The sequence below is a fragment of the Barbus barbus genome (assembly GCF_936440315.1).
Source record: "Barbus barbus genome assembly, chromosome: 22".
Taxonomy (NCBI): domain Eukaryota; kingdom Metazoa; phylum Chordata; class Actinopteri; order Cypriniformes; family Cyprinidae; genus Barbus; species Barbus barbus.
Window position 1 is genome coordinate 26537134 of NC_136750.1, and position 24563 is coordinate 26561696.

The 24563-nt window shown below is 36.8% G+C and overlaps 2 protein-coding genes across 3 annotated transcripts; one reads left to right on the top strand and one right to left on the bottom strand.

Annotated features, from left to right (window-relative positions):
• The first annotated feature begins 5627 nt into the window (after positions 1 to 5627).
• LOC306888108 (uncharacterized protein) lies at positions 5628 to 8314 on the top strand. Its single transcript, XM_079446254.1, has 2 exons — positions 5628 to 5726; positions 7056 to 8314. The coding sequence occupies exon 2, from the start codon at positions 7064 to 7066 to the stop codon at positions 7733 to 7735; it is 672 nt and encodes a 223-aa protein (XP_079302380.1). The 5' UTR covers positions 5628 to 5726; positions 7056 to 7063; the 3' UTR covers positions 7736 to 8314.
• Positions 8315 to 8317: 3 nt separating this feature from the next.
• LOC306888109 (telomere repeats-binding bouquet formation protein 1-like) lies at positions 8318 to 24536 on the bottom strand. 2 transcript variants are annotated; one of them, XM_079446255.1, is made up of 22 exons: positions 24189 to 24536; positions 24041 to 24113; positions 23575 to 23685; positions 23367 to 23495; positions 21161 to 21289; positions 20988 to 21048; positions 20055 to 20152; positions 19778 to 19906; positions 19551 to 19703; positions 19340 to 19471; positions 16518 to 16643; positions 16061 to 16176; positions 14811 to 15026; positions 14372 to 14655; positions 13962 to 14026; positions 13757 to 13852; positions 13366 to 13626; positions 12912 to 12953; positions 10921 to 10962; positions 10473 to 10543; positions 9937 to 10104; positions 8318 to 9213 (listed from the first exon to the last, which is right to left on the bottom strand). In XM_079446255.1, the coding sequence occupies exons 2-22, from the start codon at positions 24066 to 24068 to the stop codon at positions 9166 to 9168; spliced, it is 2505 nt and encodes an 834-aa protein (XP_079302381.1). In that variant the 5' UTR covers positions 24069 to 24113; positions 24189 to 24536; the 3' UTR covers positions 8318 to 9165. The 2 variants fall into 2 exon arrangements, 1 of the variants encoding a protein (XP_079302381.1); XR_013785719.1 differs by having other exon boundaries at positions 8331 to 9213; positions 10452 to 10543; positions 24189 to 24382.
• Between the last annotated feature and the right edge of the window lie 27 nt (positions 24537 to 24563).

The window sequence follows — 24563 nt, forward strand, 5'->3', positions numbered from 1 at the left end:
CTTAACAGCCCAGAATTGTTTAACTTTAAGCTACACGTTTCAAAAGTACAATTCGGCAGTGTAAAAATGGAAAAAAGTTTATCAAAGCCCCTTGAATTATACTCCTAACCAGTTAAAATACATGCACTACTTAAATGATCACAGAACAGTTATTTTCCACTCAACAGGAACATGCCTGCTGACAACTAGTATAAAAAGAGCTTTCATAAATAACTTAAGCTGCCAGTGAAGTAGGATGGCACTTATTTGCAATTCAAATTAAGCTAAAACTCCCTTTCATCTCTGACAGAGAAGATGAGATTCTCACCTGAGAATAGAGATTCTGCCACATTCATTTACAATGGCCTAGATAAGGCAATGAAGCCACTCTGTGCTGAAGTCAACATGTAACCATTGAGGTATAGGATCCACATTTGGCCAGTGCACATCTAGTTTAAAAATTGAATTTCCATGTGTTACGTAGCAGAGTAATACATAAATGGATTGATAGTTTCAGGATGTTTTTTGTAAAAATATTAATGCAAACAAAAAAATAGAGTAACATTTGTATATTCTAAACAGCCACTACAGTATGTGCACAGCAGGGTTTGTTTCTGTAAACAGAAATCAAATAAAAAAATAAAAAAAAATTGAAAACCTCATTATCATGTTTTATTTATTATTGTAGAATGGAATAGCCACTTTTTTCATTGACAGTGTTTTGGAAATGGATCACGTTATGGAAGTAAAATGGGTTTGTGACTAACATTTTTGCATATATCTTGAATATTTAGCATATATTGAATATATCATTCCAAAAGAACAAACAATTACTTTTAATAATTCCACAGTTGCTGTTTAGATGGGACAAATCTTTCACTTTTTAAAGGAATAGTTCACCCAAAAATGTTCTTCAGCAAAACATTACATCACTTGCTCACCAATAATCACAATAATCCACACGGCCTCAGTCCATCAATTAATGACTTGTGAAGTCTGTGAATTCTGACGGCACCCATTCACGTGAGAGGATCCATTGGTGAGCGAGTGATGTAATGCTACATTTCTCCAACTCTCTTCCAGTTAGGAGTCAGATTTTCTAAAAAAAAAAAAAATATCGAGGGGGGGGGGGGGGGGGGGGGGGTACACTATTCCTTTAATAGTGTGCTGTGAAGTAATTCCCTGATGCTGTAAAAAAAAAAAAAAAAACCTTAAAATGTAACATAATCTGAGGATGCAATTAAACATTTATATGAAAGAAGATTTATTTTAGATAACACTCAAAAAGAGCATCAGTTAGGCATGGCATGTTTTTGCAGCTTCTAAGTTCGTGATTTATGTGTATTTGTCTGCACACGATTGCAGATCTAAGTCAATCTTGCTGTCGCGTCTGTCTGAGTGTTGAAGGATTAAGAAAAGAGTCAAATCTTTGTTAATCTGGTGCTTTGTAGAGCGAGAGAGAGGGAGAATTTGCTAGTCAATTTCCTGTCAGCAAACTTAATTTCAAAGCAGAAAAAAACAAGGAATATTCAGTACGAGTAAAACAATGAGTGACCTGCCAGTGAACCCAGACATGTAAATCCTTTTACTTAATTATATTTATATTATTAAACATGGCTATTATTAATATTTAAACAAATTCAAAATAGAATTATATTTATATTGTTTTGAATAAAAGAACACTTATGTTTGTGTTTAAAACTATACAGTATATTTATGTGCTAATCCAACTAGATTTTGAGTGTGGAAGAAAGACCATAGAAGATATATTTAACACAAACACTTATAACAGCTATATGGCCATACACACACACACACACACACACACAAACGCAGTGTAGTAAATCTTTCGCATTCTCCGAGTAGCTGTTCAGCAGAGAAGCCAAAGGTTTTGCATCTTTCAGATTCATCAAAACTATCTCATCCTACGGTCGTCTCTCTCTAATACACACTCAATCAATACAAGTCCCATAATGCACAACCATAATATCCTCTTATCAGAATCAGTAACATTGCATGCTTCATATATGGAGCTGATATTTTAAATGCATATATATTTCAAACCCACAGCACAGAACACATGGTACACAGCTAACCCCTGTATAGCCATGTGTGTATGTGATTTTAAGGGTTAAATCCATGAATCACTCTGGATTAGACTATAACATGTGACAGGGCACACAATCAGACTTATTCCAAGATGACATTAAAGATACAAGTGATTTTCTTCAGATATTTCAACGGATGTGTGACGTTGACTATGGTAATATCCTAAGAAAGAGTGGTCTTCTAGCATTCGTTAGAATCATATAAATTATTATTGTCATATCTACTGAACTGAATTTGTTAGATGGCAAAAGTTTTATTAAATATAACATTTAAAAATACATGTTCAACAAAGCAGATTTTCAAATCAGCCAAAGAGACAAATGTGGCAAAGAAGAACAGCTGAGACATGATAGCATCTATCTACAGTAGGTCTTTAAATAAAATTACATACAAAGTTATATATACATATATAATATTTTCTTCCTTTATTTACAAAATACATATTTACAAAACATGTTATTTAAACTATAGGTCTAGTCATAAGTCACAATAATGTAAATTGCAGATAATCTGTAAATGCATCTAAAAATTTCACTGAAAGAAAGAAATTAAGGCAGCCAGCCTCTCTCTGTGAGAACATGGGGAGGGAGATGGAGAGAATCTTTCTGACTGAAGTCCTGATGTCAAGCAATCTGAGACTTCAGCAAATCTGTCAACATCCCTCAGACTAAAAATATCCTCAAAATACATTAAAGCCACCAGCAACCCGCTCACACCAAGGAGGTCAGAAACACATACTGATCTTCACTGCTTTTATAACGTTGGGATTTATATAGTTTTTCTTAACTATCCTGAAAATTAAAATCTCAAAAACTTTTAAGTCATGGGGTGAAGTCAGCTAAAATGGGCTATCAGGTAAAATGGGCCAAATAAGGTTGTAGCGTCATATCGCTTTAAATTTTTACAGAAAATGACAATAACTGATCATGCATTGTTGCTTCAACACTTGTTGACATGCAACTAATTTTTATTGGTCTGAGTTTAAGGCAGGCAGGGCAGAGTGCTCTGAAGAACATGAAGCTCGTCAGATAAATTGTAAGGTAATTGAGCCTGACATAGAAAATTTAATTAATTGCTAATAACTGTACTAAAGCAATTATAAGTAAGCTTACCAACAAAGCAAAGGTTTATGAACAATGCTTTGACATGCTCTTTCAAATAATAAAAAAAAGTTTTATTTATAAAAGAAACTTTGATTTTTGTGAAAAAGGTCATTTTAGGTAGAAATGGCTGGTTTAGCTAAAATGGGCCACAATTTTCAGCTATAATGGGCTGCATACACACAGACACACTTTTAGACAGAAATTGAGGGTGGAAATAGGCCTAGATATGTATCCATACAAAATCTTAACAGTCTTTTAAAAAAAAAATTGCATTGCAGACAGTATGGCAGGAGGACAAGCAAAGAAAGGAAACAGAGAGACAAGAAGAGAGAAGAGAAAGGGAAAGAAAGGAAGATGTCAGTAAAATGGGCTGCAGACACACGCACACACTTTTACACAGAAATTGAGGGTGAAAATAGGTTTATAGGCCTACTGTAGATATGTATCCATACAAAAAAGTCTTTAAAAGAAAATGCAAGCATACATATACATGCACACAAAAGACACCAATGCACAGAAACACACACGTATACAACATGATCAGTTCATTTTTAATAAAATATTCATTCAACTTTCTATTTAATGAAATACATTTATGGTGTTGCAATGGCACACTGAAGACTATTTTAGCTGACTTCACCCTATCCTTATTTACAGCAGACCGCATCCATAGATGTTTGAACTTATAATCTTGAGATGAAACAGGACCTTGGCGAAAATGCAATGATTTCTGTAGAAATCTCGATGTCAAATTTCAGTCCGTTTACAAAATCCCATGAGTTGCATTATCAGAATCGTCTTTGGCTATACATGTGATCAAAGACACAATGGATAAAACCCAAGGTATTATCATTACACATGCTTTGAATAACAATGAAACCCTTATTTCTGGCTTGACTGGTGTATGACAGCATCCGCTGAATCTAAAGTTTTAATTTTTGAGTTTTTTGGCTTTACTAAGCAAAAAAAGAAACATAAATGCACACTGTTTGTATATTGATCTTGTACTATGTGCATGTTATTTCCTTCTCAACAGAAGGAAAATTGTGGTGAGAGGGAAACGGAAAACAAAAACACTAGTACTCCAACTTTGCCACGGTCTTTCCTCCAAATGTTTCTAATCATCCCTGGATATTTACTTTCTGTGCAAAGAGCTTCCGAAAGGACGAAAGAGCATGAAAATGTCATGACAGACACTGAGAAGAATCAAAATGAAGGGATTGAGAGACTTAAGAGCGATAATAGCTTCATCTCTCTGTCTCTCACACTCATTACACGACAAGCAGATTCTCACAGCTCTGCAATTACTGCTTCAGCTGTACAATTACTGCTAACAACAACAGCTGCCATCATCCATAGCAAAAACACAGATGACTGCACACACAAACAAGAGAGAGATAAGGATAGAGGCATTCATGTGGGATCTAGAATATTAAAAGGGAATACATAAACCAATGCTTTAATCTCAGGGTCATATAGGGTAATTTGTAAAAACATGAAGCACTAGTACAAATAATAATTTAAAATAATAATGTATACTGCCATAGTGATCCACAGCTCTGTGTCCCCATCTTGTGGATAATATCTTATAGCAGCAGCAGCAAAATAATAAAGTGGCATTATAAACTAAAATATTACGAAATATAGGCTACCAAATTTTTTGGGAAAAAAATTAATTCACATTGGGGGGCTTCCTCATTTCCGACCCTGACATTGATTTTTTACAGTAGCAGGATGTTGCATGCAGCAAATTATCTGTAGCCTGCTTCCTGAAATACTGAATACTGTCAGTAAAATGTTTGGACCAGTAATTGTATTTGTTGTGTCTGTGTAACTGTGTAAATGTAAATATACAGCTCTGAATGCCTGGGCATCATTGAACCGTTTGTGCAGTCAAAGAGGCAGAAAATGACTCACTTTAATCAATAGTTCCACATTTTAAAAGCGCTGACGCTGTGCACGAGCTCGGTCAGGGAGTGCCTGTGTGGAAACACGTAAATTTCCAACAGCTCTGTTGACGGAGGGAGTCAATCAGGGGTGGCATTATGTCTGATTCATTTTAATGACTCGGTTCGTTTCAGTGAACCGGTTCAATATTCTTTTGAGTCATCAAGTTTTCCTAGATGTGCGGAATTTAGCGGTTTTGTATTTATGTATACAAAATTATGTTGGTCCTGACATGTAATGACATTTTGTCGACCCGATGCGCATGAAAGAAAAAAAAACACCTCAAACCAATGCAACTTCATATTTAATGCACTCTGAATACCCTTGTATTTGTTTATATTTTGTTAAATATTGAGTTTAAATCAGGTGTTTTGCCAGACAGGGTTTCTTAACTGCTTAAAAAAAAAAAAAAAAAATCTGTCGTCTAGCTTTTCGAATCGGCTCAAATGAATCATTAAAAAGAATCGGCTCAAAAGAGTGATTCTGGAAACTGTGCATCACTATCTGAGAGTTTCCTCCTTTTGCACAGTCAGTCTCTCCATCCCAGATCATCTGCTCGCGTCTCCACTCATTTACTGTTCAACGAAGGTAGGTTTTTACTTAACTGACTTGCAATGTTTACGTTTTGGATTAGTACTATAAGTCTCCTGCTTATCTGAATAGTCTCAGAAGGACTCTGCTTTTGTGCCGCTGTCTCAGCTCTGATGCCACGTCAGTGGGGAAAATTATCTCCATGTTATTTCAGGGTTAATTATTTTAAAAACTTGATTTGACTGTTTAAATTGTGCTTTAAATCTCTTTACAAGAGTGAGGTCCCCAGATGAGACCCATGTTCAAAGCACTTAATCAGGAAGGTGTGGCTGAGATCAAATAAGAGTTTAAACTGTCTTACATATAAACTTTATAAATTAATTAATATGGGTAAAATAATGAGTTTGTTTTATTTAATAAAGTTATTTCATTTAATGTCCAGAGTATGCAAAATAAAAATCTCTTTGTGCTTTTATCTACATAAATGCCAATGGAAGCTTTTCATATCCATCAATGTGTGCTTGTTTCTCTTCCCTATTTAGAGGCCAATAAAACCACAAAAAGGACATGATGTTCAGATGCCTAAAAGTTTCAATATTTCAGTTTTTGAAAAATGTGAAATGTTTCAGCATCATAACTCCAACATTCTTTTTTTCTTATATATATATATATATATATATATATATATATATATATATATATATATATATATATATATACACACACATACAGCATATGTTAAGTGCAGTAGTGGTTATACTTGTACATTTAATTAGGCTAATTCAGTTTTTTTTTTTTGGTTCTACATGTTCCACTGGCTAATGTTTTGCATAAATATATGCAAAACACCCTGACCATGACACCTACATATTAACTTTCTCAAATTGTGACTAATAATTCTTGCTTTATTTGAAAAGTACAAGTTTTTTTTTTTTGTCATTCCTGCTAAAGCAACTTCCTTTGGCCTTCCTTTCCATTATGTGATGTTTTATACTTTTTCCAAAACTATAGCCTGTATCTACAATATCTGTAGTCCTGTTTATAGTCTGAGACCTTCACCATGAAACCTTTGTGCTTGGCCCAGTGACAACCTCTTACTATGTTCTCCTAGTATTTTAGAAACTAGTTAGACTACTGTAGTATACACTCTTAAAAATAAAGAACCATTCAGTCAAAGGTTCTTTAAAGAACCATCGCTTTCTTACCTTTTTATAATCTGAAGAACCTTCTTTCGCCACAAAGAACCTTTTGTGGAACAGAAAGGTTCTTCAGACAAAAATGTTCTTCTATGGAATCGTGAACCACCTTTATTTTTAAGAGTGCACATAAAAATAGCTGTTTGTGTGAGATGGCTTTAATAACTGTGATGTATCTCTCTATTGCAAGGGGGCAGAATGGGAGCAAAGCTCAGTCGGAAGAAGAGTGAAGCAGGGATAGGAGCAGAGACAGTAGGTCCAACTGTACAAGATGGCTCACCTGTGGCTGAAAATGCAGAGCAGAAATCTTCTGAAGGTGAGGCTCAAGAGGAGAGCATGCCTGCAGAAGAGAAGCCCATCGGTGAGCCTGGCTCTTCAACCAGTGCTCTGCAGAGCCTAACACAAGCTGTAGGAGAAACAGTCAATGCAGTCGCTGAACAGATTGCTGCACCGGTGGGAGATGTTGTAAACAAAGGTATTGAAGCAGTGGAGTCCGCATTGGCATCCGTCAGCCTGATTGAGAAGGAACCTGAACCTGAACAGAAGTCTGAACCTGTAATAGATCTCGCCGATTCTGATGTTCTCCAAGAACCCAGCCTCTTGGATGACCTGCTGAAATCTCCACTCTCAGAAGCCCTCATTTCTGGAGGCACTATGGTGAGTGAAGCCATGACCAGTGAGATGGTGGAAGACAAAATTAGCAATCCTGCACCAGCTGAGAACAAGGATATGTTGGAATGTCTGGATAAGGTGGAGACTCCTTCAGTGGACCTCCTGGACTGTAAACTGACCCATGAATCCACAATCCCTAACTCAGATCCATCATTCACTTTGGAAGATATGGGACAGAATGCAGTCGACCTTATATAAACCACTACACTCGCCTCTAGAAAACAGCAGTGGCTGGAAGATCATTAGGTGCAATTATGTTCGAACAATATTCAACAACAATATTGTTTTTTTCCTGAGGATGTAGTCATGAAACAGGGTTGTTTATCATTCAGAATTGAATTGAGGTAGCAAACTGGATGCAGAATTCGTTAGAAAGAATTAAAATGAATAAAAGTTCAAAGAATTTAATTAAACTGTATTTTAACACCTTATTTAAAAGTTTGGACTAGATTATAAAGCCTTGATGTTTCAAGGTTAATATTAGTCAATAGAGCCAGTTGTTTAATTCTGAGTTTTACACAACCCTGACATGAAATAGATGAAAGCTACATGTAAAACAAGCCATCTCAGATTTCTAATGAACATTCCTTATGCCTAGCAATTCGTTGACAAGCAGCAAACCAGCTGTCTGATATCTTTTCTTTGTGGTCTATTTTCTTCCAAGCTCTTGGTGATTGTGGATGAAGTGTTCAGTCTCCCATTGGGGAAGAGGAAAAGAATGTACATTAAAACATTGATTGTTTGTTGTAAAGGAAAATAAAGACTGTAACACATCACAATAACATTGTTCTTTGATCTGTATTTTCTATTTAATCAAATATTGTTTGTTGTACACATTCCTCCAGTATCTTCTCAAACATCGGAGTAAAACATCAATATTTGAAAACAGCTTGATTCAACAGAAATAAAACTCAACACAGAAGTGTATGAACAATCCCAATACATGCCAGTTTCCTGGGAAGATAACATGCACCATCTCCCTCAGTTTTCTCAGCGAAGCTTCTGGGGAGAGGGGCAACATTCTTTCCAGAGAAAAGGGGTCTCATGGGACTTTTTTTTTTTTTGAGGTTAACTTTCTGGCTCTTTTCCCAAGAAACTTTGGCTTTATTATAAACAAACATCTTTCAACTGAGTTTTCTGTACTGAACATGTAGAAAAGTTTTTGATGAAATTTTAAGCAGCTTCCGTTTGCTGGAATCTCCAGGAAATGCCATGCCTCATTATCCTTGTATAACAGAGCTTTGTGTACTTCAGCCATAAGAGGAATACATTTAGATGACATAGCTCTAGGGAATCTACAGTTGCACAACAAGTAAACTTTATTCAAATATACATACAGTATGGACTCCCATGCAAATAAAGTGGATTTACCAGAAAACAAATAAACAGGTAACTGCCATACCCATATCCCACATTGGGGAGAAAAATAAAACAATAAATAAAAACAAAAACAAAATTTTTCCTTTTCTCTTTAGTGCAAACAAAGTTATTTTCTAACACATCACCTTGTTGTATAGCAAAATAAGGGCAAAACTAAAATCCAGTAACAAAAATATACAATCCATAACTCTGTTCAAATAAGACATAACAAATAGTGATGGCTGAAAATGAGTTCGGCTGGTGATGTTTTATTCGTCTCCTGCCCCAGACAGATCCTCACCCCGTGCTTTGGCTTTCTGTCAGTAAAAGAGAGAAAACGCAATCAAGATTCTGGACGAGCAGTACTGTGGAAATGAAACGGGAAGCAAATATATGAAATGTGCTCTTCTTTCACAATACAGGCAAGATCGCACCACAGCCATGAAGGCACTGGCACGGCAATATAACTAACATCTGATGCCCTCTAGATCTCATCGAGCCATATCATGTTTGTCATGTTGTTATTTTGAACTGAGAAAGTCAACCAGAAGAACAGATTGTGTTATGCAACAGAGCGAGGGCCACATTCCAAAGAGGTCAGTTTCTTTAGCATTTCCTCTTAGTGAGATCATTCTTTAACTGGGAGTCTAATATCGGTTTATTTAATCATTACTATTCACTTTCAATCAGTACATGGGAGCACCTCATAAAAAAATGTCTGTTCACCCCAAACAAATGCACTACTGTTCAAAAGTTCGGGGTCAGTAAGATTTTTTTATGTTTTTGAAAGTCTCTTATGCTCAACAAGTCTGCATTTGTTTGATCAGAAAAGAGTTAATGACTTGTTTTCTATATTAATTCTATTATTAAATTGTGAAATTTAGCACTCCGATTTCTCACCACTGTAATTTAAATCTTGGTGGAAGCATAGAGTGATTTTGATGTAAAATATTAAGTGAAAGTTTTTGACAGTCTTTGTTAATATTTACAAGTTACAGTATTCAGAAAACTGATCTTGGTCACTGCTGGTCATGTCATGCCTGCATGTGTTGGTACTTCTTGGCCAGGTCTACATTGGTGCGTCCGGGCTGGAAGGGATACGTCCAGCGGATGGAGTTCCAGGCGTGACCAAACCTCTTCACACCCATTTTGAGGTACTGCAACTCATCAGCAGAAAAGTTCCGCCTCTCCCTGTGTCTGCCTGAAAACTAAAGCAGAAAACCTTCACGAATTCACACATTTACATAAAAATGGGGACTAAAGATGACATGCATAATGCATATGAGTGCACATATGAGATGCACTCATATGCAAAAGATGACATGCATAATGCATATGAGTGCACACAGTAAGTTTATCTTTAAAGTCAATGTGAATTGTTTCAGAGGAAGAGCAAGTTAATGAATTTTACATTTGCTTTTTATTTGATTATGCTCAGAATGTAATAAACCTTGACATTGGATGACTGCCTGTGCAATAAAAATTTTAAAACAATATAGGATGTTCTAGGTTCAATGCAAGTTAAGTTAGTGTGGAATCATGGTATATAATTCACCTAATACTAACAGTACCATACATTTTTTGAGAGACACTCTTCTGAAGTTTTCTTGAGACGGCTGTGATCCATGTGCTTTTTTATGCCTTGGCCTAAGAGAAAATAAAAAGAGAGCAAAACAGGTAGTGGAATTAATGAACCAAACCATACAAAATGTGTACATGCTGGTAACAGCAATACAAATGGTGAGACTTGCACAGGCAGTAGGGAGGTATATTGATCTTTAGAATGATTTAGTGGGCAGTCTGTGAAACTGCACACACAGTACTAAACCCTGTACTAGTATCCTACTGAACAAATACACACTGTTCTTTAGCAGGACTACAGCAGGACATTCCTCTCAGCATGAACGGCTTTCTTATAACCTGGTTCTTTGCACACATATGCAGCTTTTATCAAATGTATGGTGTAGTTTACAGATGTTTGTGGCACACAGACATTTTGTTAAAGAAAAGAATACATCTCTTACTGTATATTTCTCTCGATCTTCTCAGGGGTGTGAGCCTAACACCTGGAAAGAGAAACACTGAGAATTAGAGAGCAGAAAAGACACCAAATGCACTAAAATGCCATGTGAAAATATCCTAAAAGAGGCTTTTAGATACTTCTATGCAATAATTGGGACATAATACATCATAAAATTGCATCTCGATTCCACAGACCATTTGTCACATACTGTTTGTATTTTAATCATCTATCTAGAATTTGTATAAAATGGAATATAAACAGATCATCAGACTTTCTATGCAATTTTAAATTCCCAACACTTTCCAAATATACATTGTATCTTTGGATTGAAGCATTTGTGACCCTGGACCACAAAACCAGTCTTAAGTCGCTGGGGTATATTTGTAACAATAGCCAAAAATACATTGTATGGGTCAAAATTATCCTTTTTTTTTAATGCCAAAAATCATTAGGATATTAAGTAAAGATCATGTTCCATGAAGATATTTTGTAAATTTCCTACCATAAATATATTAAAACTTAATTTTTGATAAGTAATATGCATTGCTAAGAACTTCATTTGGACAATTTTAAAGGCATTTTTCTCAGTATTTACATTGTTTTGCACCCTCAGATTCCAATAAGATTCCAGATTTTGAACTAGTTGTATCTCGGCCAAATTGTCCTATGCTAACAAACCATACATTAATGGAAAGCTTATTTATTCAGTTTTCAGATTATGTATACATCTCAATTTTGAAAAATTGACACTTATGACTGGTTTTGTGGTCCAGGGTCACATTTGCTAAAGGAATTAATGTAAATCATGAGGGCGTGCTTGGTCATATACAGTACAATACAGTCACGTTATTCCACCAACTTTCGGAGGAACAAAACCCTTTGTGTGTGCATGTATGGATGCAAATGCAGAATGTGAACGTGTTTATTGGTAGACTGGAACACACTGAGCTTGTTAAAGTGAAACAGTGTGTGTGTGCTTGTATCTGGACATATCCTCAGTCCTAATGATTTTGTTGTGGGGTACAGAACAGACTAGTCTCCATAGCAGCAGGTCAATGACTAGAGGTCAGAACCCACAGGGAACTATATAATCTAGTTAACCATCTTCCCTACACATATGCTCCAACTATCTTCCTATTTAACTGACTTTCTCTTACACACACACACACACCAATCTTTATCATTTACTTGTTTCATCCAGGCATTAAGATATCTAAAAAATAATAAAATACAAGTTAAAATAATAATACAAAATACTTATATTTTACAATTTAAATTAAATAATTAAAACCAAATAATACGATTCAAAAAATTTAATTATCCATTAAGATCATCTTATTTATTCTTCATTTTGTTTGGTCAATTGCAGAACTGAGCAGTAATGTATAATGGCTGCTAAATTATAAATTGCAACTTTTACATCAGCACCAATTAGAATTGCATATTAGTGGCATATTTTGACTAGTGAAAATGTAAATGTAAATGTAAAAAAATTGGGTTCCTGATCACCCTTTCCAGGTTTGATTATGGATAATGACTGGATGACACTGCATTACCCTTTACTTGACAATTAGTAAGAACATCTCTAGAAAGTTCAGTGAGTAAGTCTTGAGGTTACGGGAAAAAAGCCACATCGGAACAACTGAACAGCACTCAGAGACCACAACTCGGCAATAGAGGGAATGGAATGAGTGAGACTGAGGGGAAAAAGGAGGACAAAAGGAAAAAACTGAGAGCAAAGATGGAAAGACATTTCAGCAACATAGACAAAAGTCAAAGCACAGATGAGTCTTGTGTTACATAACTACTTTATTCAATAATATAACCTGACTCTTAGGAATATGCACCATTAATCAAATGTATGGGGCAGTGTGCAGATGTTTATAGTGGCACAGACATTATGAATGTTACCTCCCCCCCTCACCTCTAAACTGAAATACATCTGAGCTACAGTTCTCTTTTGTCCTGAAAAGGAAAGAACATTTCTCTTACTGTATATTTCTCTCGGCCTTCTCAGGGGTGTGAGACTAACATCTGGAGAAAGAAACAGAATTAGAAAACAGGAAAGAAGCACCAAATTGCAAATATAGCATGTGAAGATTTGCATACGTCTATGCAATAACTGGAACATGATATCTCATTAAATTTCATCTCGATTCCACAGACCATTTGTCACATACTGTTTGTATTTAATCATCTATCTGAACAGAGTTTGTATAAAATAGAATATAAACGGATCATCAGACTTTGTATGTAATTATAGATTCCCAACATACATCGTTTCTTTGGATGAAAGCATCTGCGAAATGAATGTAAATCATGAGGGTGTGTTTGGTTCTCCAGGCCTTGTTCTATCAAAGCTACTTTCTAAACATTTGAGGTCGGAGCAATTCTTCAACACTGCCAAAGACACTGTGAAAGACCATGTGTGGACGCCATCACTTACATCTGTCTGATGGTTGGTGACTCAGCCTGTGTTTTTCCCTCTTGCTCCTCTCTGTATCCTCACTAGTGCTCTTTCTGTTTTTGTCATGTTTGTGGATGTGAGTGTGTGTTAGAGTGTGGCTAGTCCTCTTTAACTGCTGGCTTCTCCTAAATCGATCCTCAGCCTCTCGTAGCACCAGGTGAAAGTCACACTGAAACCTGCAGCTACTCAACACAGCGCCAAATGAACGACTGTCCATCTCATTCATATGTTTCACACAACCTAAGAGATAGAAAAGGTGCATATGTGCACATGACAGCATGGAGAAAAAGAACACGTGAGACAAAAAGAACAATAAGAGTAAGTATTGCTTTTATTATCTAATGTGTTGTTTGTTGGTGTGTATTTATACCTGAACAGCGTAGACCCCTGGGTTTAGAGGCAGGGGGCGGCTTCAGAAACCTGTTAATTTCTCTGTCTAACAGCTCAGAGCACAGAGACATCTCATCTGAAAACAACAGCACAAATTCATGATCTGAAATTTTGTAGGTGAAGAGAAATCAAAGGGTTTTCTGTGACTTAGCACAAAGCGAGCGTGATGTTTTAGTAAGATTTACCATCAGAGCGAGTGTGTGTGCAGTGGTTTCTCTTCATGGGATCAGGACGTCTGAAAATATCTGGGCTGAAACCCAAGAAAAATAAAACGGAGAGAAATGTCACTCCCTCGAAGAGGAAAAATTTACTGTCTCCGTCTTGAAAAGTAATTGACATGAAATTAATTATGTGTATCTGGATTTAATGTGAACATTCTAATCCTGAATAAAACAACTATGTATGAGAAAAGCAAGAATCACATTTTCTTCCAACAAAAAAATCTATTTATTTACTTTTTCTGGCAGCAAGTGTACGATAAATTTTTTAAAGACATTAATTTGAACTTTTTATTCATCAAATTACATGTATTTAAACAGTGTGTTTATCTAGCAAAACTGTAAAAGTATAACTTTAATGCATGATTAATGTTTACCCCTGTGTATCTCTGCCGCCCCCTATTGGAGTGCTGCAGTGCTGTAGAAGTTTGTTGCCATCATCATCATCTGAATCTAGATTCATAATCTTTAATCTCTTTGCCACTCTTTCACACTGCATTTTCCTCTCTGTGTCTCTCTTTTTCACATCTCCCTCCTGGTTGCCACTCCTCTCATTCTCTCTCATTAGTTCATGCTCTCTCTCATTGCCCTTTTCGCAGCTAGGGTCTTTGAAGTGAGTGACTTGGGCAGGTCTCAAACACTCTTCAGTGCTAATGCACTGCTACTTACAAACACAAAACAAACAATGTCATGTTTACACCAGTTATATCAATGAACACAAACATACTGTCTGTTGTTGAAACAGCTGTAAACTGATGCAGAATGCTTAACATTTACGCATTACTATCTGTTAATGTGTTTACATGTCATTCTCACCGAGTTCTCTTTGTTGAATGGTATTTCATTTGTGAATGGTCGTTTTAAAGTTTCAGCATGGGTTGTTTGTAGCTCCCCACATACTCGATGGTAACCTTTGACCTTTCGCATCACAGAACCCTCCCACCATGCCTCGTTACATTCCAAAGATGAGGCCGACCTCTGATTGCTGCTCTGCTGGATTTCAGTGTCTTTTTCCAACAGTTTCACACCAATCTGAAAATCAAAATACAAAATTAGGCTAATAAAGTTAAGAGGATGAATTTATTCACAGCACTCTTCCTTTTCCATGAAATGTAAGCATGCTTGATAAATTAAAAACCACCACAGGATTGTGGACTCTAAAATACTCACATGCTTTTTCTATGGTGTGTTATCACATCTGGTTAAATTTTGTTTGTTAAGACTTCAGGTATTATGTACTAAACACAAGAATGCTCTTGAAATTATTAAAGAATAAAAAAGAATTCAACAAAAAATGAATTCAAACGCACTCAAAAACACTAAAATCTCTATTATAGCATGACTTTTAAAGGGAAGCACTTGGTGAAATATATAGGAACTAAGGGTGCTTTCACACTTGGTTCGCTTGCCTCGTCCGAACCCGAGTTCGACTGCTCCCCCCTCCCCCTGCCCCCACTGGACTACGTCCATATTATTTTATTTGGGTCCGAATCGTGGTTCGTTTGCATCATCAAGCCAGCAGCTATTTACCCCTTTGCTAAGTAACGACAGTGAAGGAGAAGGCTGCAAAATGCATAGTTGCTCTCTTCATTTTTATATATTCATGTTTTTGAACCATTGGTTTTGTTTCCAAAGCTTCTGTACATAACGGCACTTACGTCTGTCTTACGAATATACTGCAAATGCTCTAAAGAACGCTGAAGGTGAACATAAATGAGACAACAGCTCACTGTTTGCAGCATGTCAGTCACGCTCGTCAGGAAAGTAATTGAAGCACACACAATTTTATGAAATACATCATTAATAGTGGTTCACTTCCGCGATTTGGTATGATTGCGTTCACATCAGCAGCAAACCGTACCAGAGTTCACTTGAACTGTACCCCAGACCACCCTTTTTACACGGACTCAGGTACGGTTCACGGGAGCGCACCCGAGTTCGGAAGACAGCGTTCACATCATCCAAATGAACAGAACTCTGATGTCAATCGAACCCAGGTGTACACCAAAAGTGCTAGTGTGAAAGCACCCTAAAATATCATAATATACATTCACAAAAAGAAAAACCTTTTTCTCCAGGAACTGAATTCTCTGAAGGATTTCTCCAGCAGACCGCCAGTGACTCTCCATGTCACTCTCCTCTTGTAGATCCATAGTTGACATGCCTGTGCCCAGTGATTCAGCTGGGTGGAGAAGTAAAATAAATCTCAAATCCTCATTTGCCAAAGTATCAGTTTAATAGAAGCAGGACATTAAATGAAGCTTGTGGTTACTACAACAAGTGCTGTGATGTGGTGCACTTGAAATTAATAGCATATAGACTAGTACTGTCCTGAATAAATCGTTTATTTTCAGGCTTTTTCATGAAGACATTTATTTGCATTTTTATATCAAGAAAAAGGTTTGTCACTACTTATTGCACTGTGACCTTTGTTTCCTGCAAAAGACTCTTTTGCAATAATTTCTGCATGCTACTACAACCATTTAGTGTGAATATGTACAAATATAAAAATACGCAACTCACTGATTCTCTTGCAGGTGTGCAGTACGAACATGGCTGCCTTTCTAACCTCTTCATCACTAGCCTCAGTGAGCAGTGAAATCATAATAGGCAAACCTCCTGCCGACAACAACTGAGACTGATGCCCTACTGCACAGACAGAGAACAGACAGACTAATTACAATAATATACAAGATATGCATTTCCCAAAGGAAACACCAGTGCTTGAAAGGCAGCAAAACAGTGTGAGGTTATTTACATTTGCACTGTAAAACAAGCCATATGTGGTGAAACAGATGCATGAAATGATACTTATGTACGAAAAAACAACAACTGGAACTTATATACAAGTACAAAAATGCTCAAAATATCTTTAAACACCACATTTGTGACCCTGGACCACAAAACCAGTCTTAAGTGTCAATTTTTCAAAATTGAGATTTATACAAAATCTGAATAAATAAGCTTTCCATTGATGTATGGTTTGTTAGGATCGGGCAATATTTGGCCGAGATACAACTATTTGAAAATCTGGAATCTGAGGGTGCAAAAAAATGAGCTTCCATATTTCCAAAATACTGAGAAAATCGCTTTTAAAGTTGTCCAAATGAAGTTCTTAGCAATGCATATTGCTAATCAAAAATGAAGTTTTGATATATTTACGGTAAGAAATTTACAAAATATCTTCATGGAACATGATCTTTACTTAATATCCTAATGATTTTTGGCATAAAAAAAAATCAATAATTTTGACCCATATAATGTTTTTTTGGCTATTGTTACAAATACACCCCAGCGACTTAAGACTGGTTTTGTGGTCCAGGGTCACATTTATTAAATGATCTACAATACAAAATTTGAATGGAACCTGTAGCTTAAGTGCATTGGGCTAAACTGCAGAAAATCAATGAGAATGATAAAAATAAGTAGCAGGAATTTGAATCAAGAGCTTACTTAATCATTTGTAGTGCAAATTAGGGCTGCTCGATTATGACAAAAAACATAAACACGATTATTTTGGTCAATATTGTAATCACGATTATTTAACACAATTATTAGCGGGCCATATGACCAAAACTTTATATGAAAGATTTATTTAAAGATATATATATATATATATATATAAATAATCTATTTTCTGTAAATAAGGTTGCTATGACATCTATATTTTAGAGACCAGTGAAATGTCACAATTCTCAATACCACAGCAGAATACTAGAGTAACTAATCTAATAATCTAATGTAAAACAAAACAGCATAGTCTTCATTGTAAGAATTAAACTTCCTTTGTTTCTTACTAAAGCTACAAAAGTCCTTCAGTCAAGAGCAGTGAGATAATTTGTCTTTGTCTTTTGATTAATATTAAGCACACAGTCGCAGCAGGAATATAGTCCACTGTCACTTTAAGAGCCGCACGGATTTAATTTACTGTTACACACGCATTTTCTTCAAATTTAAATTTCAAAATTTTACATTCATTTATTACATAACCGGCGAGGGTTTACATGAATAATCACTAAGCGCCGCGGTCACGAATCCTGGCCATGAACTCGCATTTACTCACCACCAGAGGTCACTCACTCACCACATGAACTCTTGCACTACACTAACTGTTGCACACCACCTCAAACTCCAATTCCCATCATGCCTCATACCTGGGACTGATTGCACTCACACCTGCACCTCATTAGCACACATGCATATAAACCACTCACACACTACAACACGTCGCGAAGTCTTGATTTGCCCCGGCCATCATTTCTGAGCGTCTATATTTACCTGTGTTTACTTTTCTCCTGTTGACCTTGGACTGCTTATTGTTATTGATCGTTTTCTGCCTGCCCCAACTTGGATTGTTTAATGGACTCTGCATCTCGCCGCCTGCCCCGACCTATTGCCTGTTTGACCTATGTCTCTGCATTACCTCCATTGTTCTGTTTGCTGGTATCTGACCTCTCCCGTCTGACTTCTCCAATAAAGCTGCATTTGGATCTAACTCAGCCTGACTCCTCGTTACAGCCGCATTGTTACACATTTTTGCGCTAAAAGCTGCGCATTTTTGCAGTTTAGGCTCTAAAAGTTTACTTTACATGTCCGTGTTCTGTTTCGATTCTGAGCGCATAAACGTTAATCCTCCCGAGGAACAGCGCAAGTTCTCTTTCACGCTTTTAAAAACATGAATAAATCTAATATACTTCAATAAGTCAAGCACATCCCATGAATCGTTTTATCTCAATTATTGTATTTTCATAATTGTTGGAGGCCAAAATTGAAATCGCCACTGAATTTCAATTTAATTACACAGCCCTAGTGCAAATTAGAGCCCTGCACGGGCCTCAAATTTAGGCCCTAGCCCGAGACGCTCAGACACTAGCCCGGCCCGAGTCCGACCCGATCAGGATCAACAACTTCATCCTTGCGACACAGACTCAGAAAACATTAGTTTATTAGTAAATAATTCAAATATCTCCTTACTATTTCCCGCAGACACATTCATGGTTATGTTTACTGGGGTTTTGCAGCAAGCTTTAGCCTATTGCATGCATTTGAACGCAGAACCATTCAGCTGCGCTGAAGTCACTTGCACTCGCTGCTGCGGGACACTAAAGACCATCGAGCTGCTCTCAGTCTCGTGTTGACACGGTCTCGTGTTGTTTCCACCAGCGTGGCAATTTTTTCATCACTAATCGATGGGTGTCTACAATATAAAAATGAGGAGAAACCCAAAACAGGCCCGAGGCCCAGCCTGCGTCTGAACTATGACGTGAAAATTGGCCCGAAGCCCAGCCCTAGAGGCTCTAGTGCAAATGTCATTTTACTACCAGCTGGTACCCACAAAAACTCACCACAGGCATCCGTGAGGTGTCCAATCGTTAAAACCACAGCGAGCTGGTCTTGTGGGTCAAGGTTTGGGCTGGACAACAGACACAACAGCCCTGGAATGACCTTCAACTTTGATAAAGAAGATACCAACTGCTCTGAAACAGGAAGACAAAAGAAATTGAGAATTCAATACAACCAAGTAGTTTTCTTGGGGTATGTGTGCATGTGTCTTACCATTGTTAGAGATGCAGGCAGAGAGTGTTTTAGTGATTACTGTAGCCATCTTACAAGCAGGAGCACTGTGTGCCGACTGAGACAACACTCTGGTAAGAGTGTCAGCGAGTGAATCCAGGCCTCCCACTGACACAAAATACTCCTGAGCACAAGCTGAAAGGCACATATTTACATGAGAGCACATAATGTAGCATATGTTAGTTTGTTCTGATGTTGTTTGTGCTTACGATTGTTTGCAACAGTCATGCCAATAAATGAGCATATAGGCTGTGCCAGCTCTGCCCTGGGCAATGCCACTTCCTGCAGCCAGGTCTTCAACAAAGGAAACACATGCATACATGCGTTCTGATTCTCCTCTGTCAAAAACAATGCATTAGAAGATTGTTAAAAGTGTTTATTTGCATGTGTGGAAATACACATGGGTCTCTCAATCTCATTCTAAACAAACGTTTAGGGTTTAGTGATGGTAAAGGGGTAGAGAAGGGATGGAGAACATAACCATACCATTTTGAGGGTTGTTGACAGAGCCACAGAGAGCACTAGACACAGTGGCCCACAACTGTAGCTGCTCATAAGATGCGTTAGAATCTGGAAAACTATGCCTGAAAAGTGGCATAAGAAAGAAAATAAACTGAAACCTGGTTCTGTTGAGCATCAGGGGAGTGTTTAAATGAATTTACAGATGATTATCTGGATTTTTGTGATTCACTTCAACAAAACACCACAGTGTTTGAAATGTTTCCCTTCCGCACCAAGTAGGGGAGCATATTATGTTTTGTTTGGAAATGTTTTCATTTATCCAGGATATTGTCTGTGGTAGGTTTTAAAAGAAATTTTTATTTCAAAATTTCATGTTTAACTCAATACTTGCCGTTTCTTTGTAATTGTTTGTGAAATTTACTAGCATTTTTTGAGCAAAATTTGCTTTTCAGTGTGTCGTTTCAAACCAGTATGACTTTCCATCTTCTGTGGAACACAGAAAATATTTTTTGAAATGTTATTTTTTGGCCATACAGTAAAAGTCATTGGGGTCCAATATTGGCCAAAGAGTTTTTATTATTTGGAGAAAAACATTCTTAAGAAATATCACAGTAGAAAAAAGTCATACTGAATAACTAATGACAGAATTTTCCGTTTTTGGCTAAACAATCCCTTTAAGCAAACAGCCAGTAATTTCCATTGAAGATAATTTTAGAAAATACATTTTCTCCATAAAACAATTTTGAAAATTATGTGATCTATTACCTAAGTCCATCCCTTAGAGCAGGGTTCCTCAAATCTTTCCCTGGAGGTCCAATCTGTTTGATTAGGGTTAGAGCTAAACTCTGCAGGAGTGGGCCAGATTTGAGGATGCCTGCCTTAGAGCTTTGTTTTAAAGGATAAAAATAAAGACAGATAACTGCGCATACCTCAACACACTGAACTTAACGTGTGTACCTGAACAAATTGAGCAAGGTTTCGATACACCTGGAGGTCTTAGCAAGTGTCTGTCCAGATCCTGGAACAGAAAACACACATACACAAACCGTTTGTGAATTGCAAACTCTGCAAAACCACAATATCAGCACAGAAATGGTCTTATTGGACTTAAGTTTTACGGTAAACCTTACTGTTGTTGGCAACCAATACAGACAGCATGTACACCGCTACTCTTTTTTCCGTCAGAGGCATTTTCTGTTCCAGATGCTGCGCTAAGTCACGAAACGTCTCCTCTCTGCACAGTGACTGTTTACAGCTCTCTGCAAAGAAAGAATATGTATATAGTCAAAAGTAAAATTTCAAATATTAACTATTTAACAATACAATGATGAAACCACACACATATATATACATTAGGGATGCACCGATACGGCCCGATACTTAACTCCTGTACTCGTTAAAATGCCCCGATACCAAAGCATGTGATAAGTGCCATATTCAGACAAAGAACCACCGACAACAGAACAACAGGCAGCAGAATGGAGTTATTAGAGATTAAGGATGTCTACAAAGTGTATGTATGCAATTAATTTAATGTTAAACATTCAGTATTAATGCCTGTATAGCTGATGTGCGCGAGCTGATGGGCTAAGCAAAGCACGCTGAGTGGATTGAGCGCGCGGCGGCGCAGATGCGCGAGCTCGTCGAGTGAATATCCCTTTCTCACAGACATCACTGGATAGTTTGTAGTTCGGTCGGATATGAAAAACAAGTAAGTAAAACAATGCACATGTTACTTAACTTAGTTAAAGTTACTGAGGGAGGGAGAGAGAGAGAGAGAGAGAGAGAGAGAGCGCACACTTCTGTTGTGTGATCTTTATTGCAGTTCGCTCACTTAGCACGCATCATTTGGATTAAAACTAAATCGTAAATATAAGACAATTTATAGGGGCATTCACTATAAACATCATTTATTTTCAACCTTAAGCAAACACGACTTCCTGGTGAAAGTGAAACTAACAGCCTGTGTGAAATGCGCTAGGCTGTTCTGTACTTGTCCCTCTCATTCTGCACCAGTACAAATACGTGCACACATTGCACGTTTTGCTTGTTTCATGAGTGATTCTGCATTATATGAGTGGTTTTGGAATATAAATCGCAGCACGTTTCAGATTAAAAAAACGCAACTTTTATTTCTGAAAATATCACATTTAGGAGGTTTATAATGAGTGGTTCCCTGCATTATTACAGCAAAACGCGTGATTACAGTCTACTGCGCCGCTGCAATGGAGCAATGGAAAAAAAATGAACAGTGAAAGTAACAAAAACTTGTAAAATACAATTTAATGGACATAATTTAGTGTGAAAATATCCAAATAATATACAGTCAAACCAAATATCATTCGTAAGTGAGGATAGCAAAATAAAGTGAACTGTGACATATTATAACCAAAAATTCTTCATACAGTGGACTACAAGTAAAATTGATACAAATTTGGGACCAAAAATGATTCAATCTGGGAAAAAATTTAAGTTCAGGTTTGCATGAACCTGGCTGACAGCATGCCCAGGAGACTACAGGCTGAAATTAAGACTAAGGGTTGCCTGACAAGGCATTGCTAGTTGTGTAAATATTGTCATACTAACAGCTGTCTGAATAATTTTTGGTTGATTGTAATCCATTATATACCTTTCTATCAAAGTTATCTTGCATTATCAAGCTAAATTTGTTCTGACACAGTTTAACTCTGAGTTCTTGTCATATTTTATTACCATTTTCTAAACTATAGCGAATAAACTGTGGTAATGTGAGAAATGTTGAAGGTGTCTGAATAAATGTTGGTTTGACTGTATCTATTTGATAAAGGAAGTTAACCAACTAACATTATACACACTCTTTTTTTTGGTTTCTGTACCCAATATTTAAAAATTTACAAATGCAATGAAAATATCGGTATCGGAACTCGGTAGGGCTGTGCAGTTAATCGCATGCGATTCTCATGCGCATCTCGTCAGTACAGCCGGCGCCGTGATTGGTGGTAAATCTCCATCACCTGTTTTCAGATGGAGCGGCATTTAACACACAGAGCCGTAGTTCACTGACAAGCTACGCGATATCACGTTCATAAACGAATGCGATTCATCCGCGATATTGCGTAGCTTGTCAGTGAACTACGGCTCTGTATGCCGCTCCATCTGAAAACAGGTGATGGAGATTTATCGCCAATCACGAGATGCGCATGAGAATCGCATGCGATTAATTGCACAGCCCTAGTACTCGGTATCGGCAAGTACCCAAAAATAAAATTATCGGCGAGTTATCGGGCGAGTACTGGAAAAAGTGGTATCGGTGCATCCCTAATATACATGCATATATAACGTTAACTGCATACACACCATGTAATTCAGCCAAGGATGCAAGTGTAAATAGAGCCGTCTCTTTAACCTGAGAGAAAGTGCTGGACTTTGACAGGTTATAGATGAAGGAAATTCCTCCAATCTCTCTGAAGAACTCCACATACTGACCTAATACACAAAGAAAAATCATTAAAGTTAAATATGTTTAGGTATGAGACATGAGTGTGTTCTGAGCTGTAAATCAGACCGTTCTGTTTGCAGATTGAGATGATTGTCAGAAGAGCTTGTTTCTGTGATCCAGGCCATTTCATCTGGTATTTCAGACATTCCAGTAACAGACGCAAATCTGTCTTGGTAGCTGAAAACGTGAAGACTGTTAACTCCTTTAGCTTGAAAAGCAAAATATGTACTTGGATCTGTACAACAGATGGGTATTGTGCAATAAAACACATCATGATATTAATAAATTGTATGTTTCCACTTAATACCACGTACATTTTATCAGAACACAAACCAGAGAAAGTAAAGGACTTTACTAGAAACTGAAATATCATTAAATATGTTTACAGTTCAATTTTGCACATCTCAAAGTTTCAAGATATTTAAAGATGCATAAGAAAAATGTTATGTAGTAATATTTTTAATGTTATAAATGAACGTTTTATCTTGTTATCAAAAATAAACTACACATTCTATTACGATAATATGCTCACCTTCCATTTTTTTTATGTTTGTACTCATTAAACCATGTTTGCACCAACGCTATATCCAAAGTGTCACTATATCCTGCAAAAAATATGACAAATTTTGTTAGAATATGGTACATACACTGTCAGCAAATAACTATAATCAAATATTTACCTCAACTTTCGCGGAACGAAACAATATTTACCCTCCCGACTTAAGGTTGTTTACCTTACATAATATCCACGACCCAAACCTTAATGTTTTAACAAAATAAATTTAAAACTGTTGAAGAGACAAAACCAACGACATTTCAACGGAAGACCTTCATAATCCCGCTCCCGAGTCCCTAAAGTGCCGCTTTTTTAATCACGTGACATGCACATTTCATGAAATAAATTAAATAGTAATTAAATCATTTATATTAATTAATTTTTAATCTGTGTGTGCAATATAATATAAATAACTTAATTACTAATTAATTTTTCATATACAAATATTTACAAGTTGAGTACACACGTCACTGTAGGGGGCGCTCTGAGCTCAATGTTT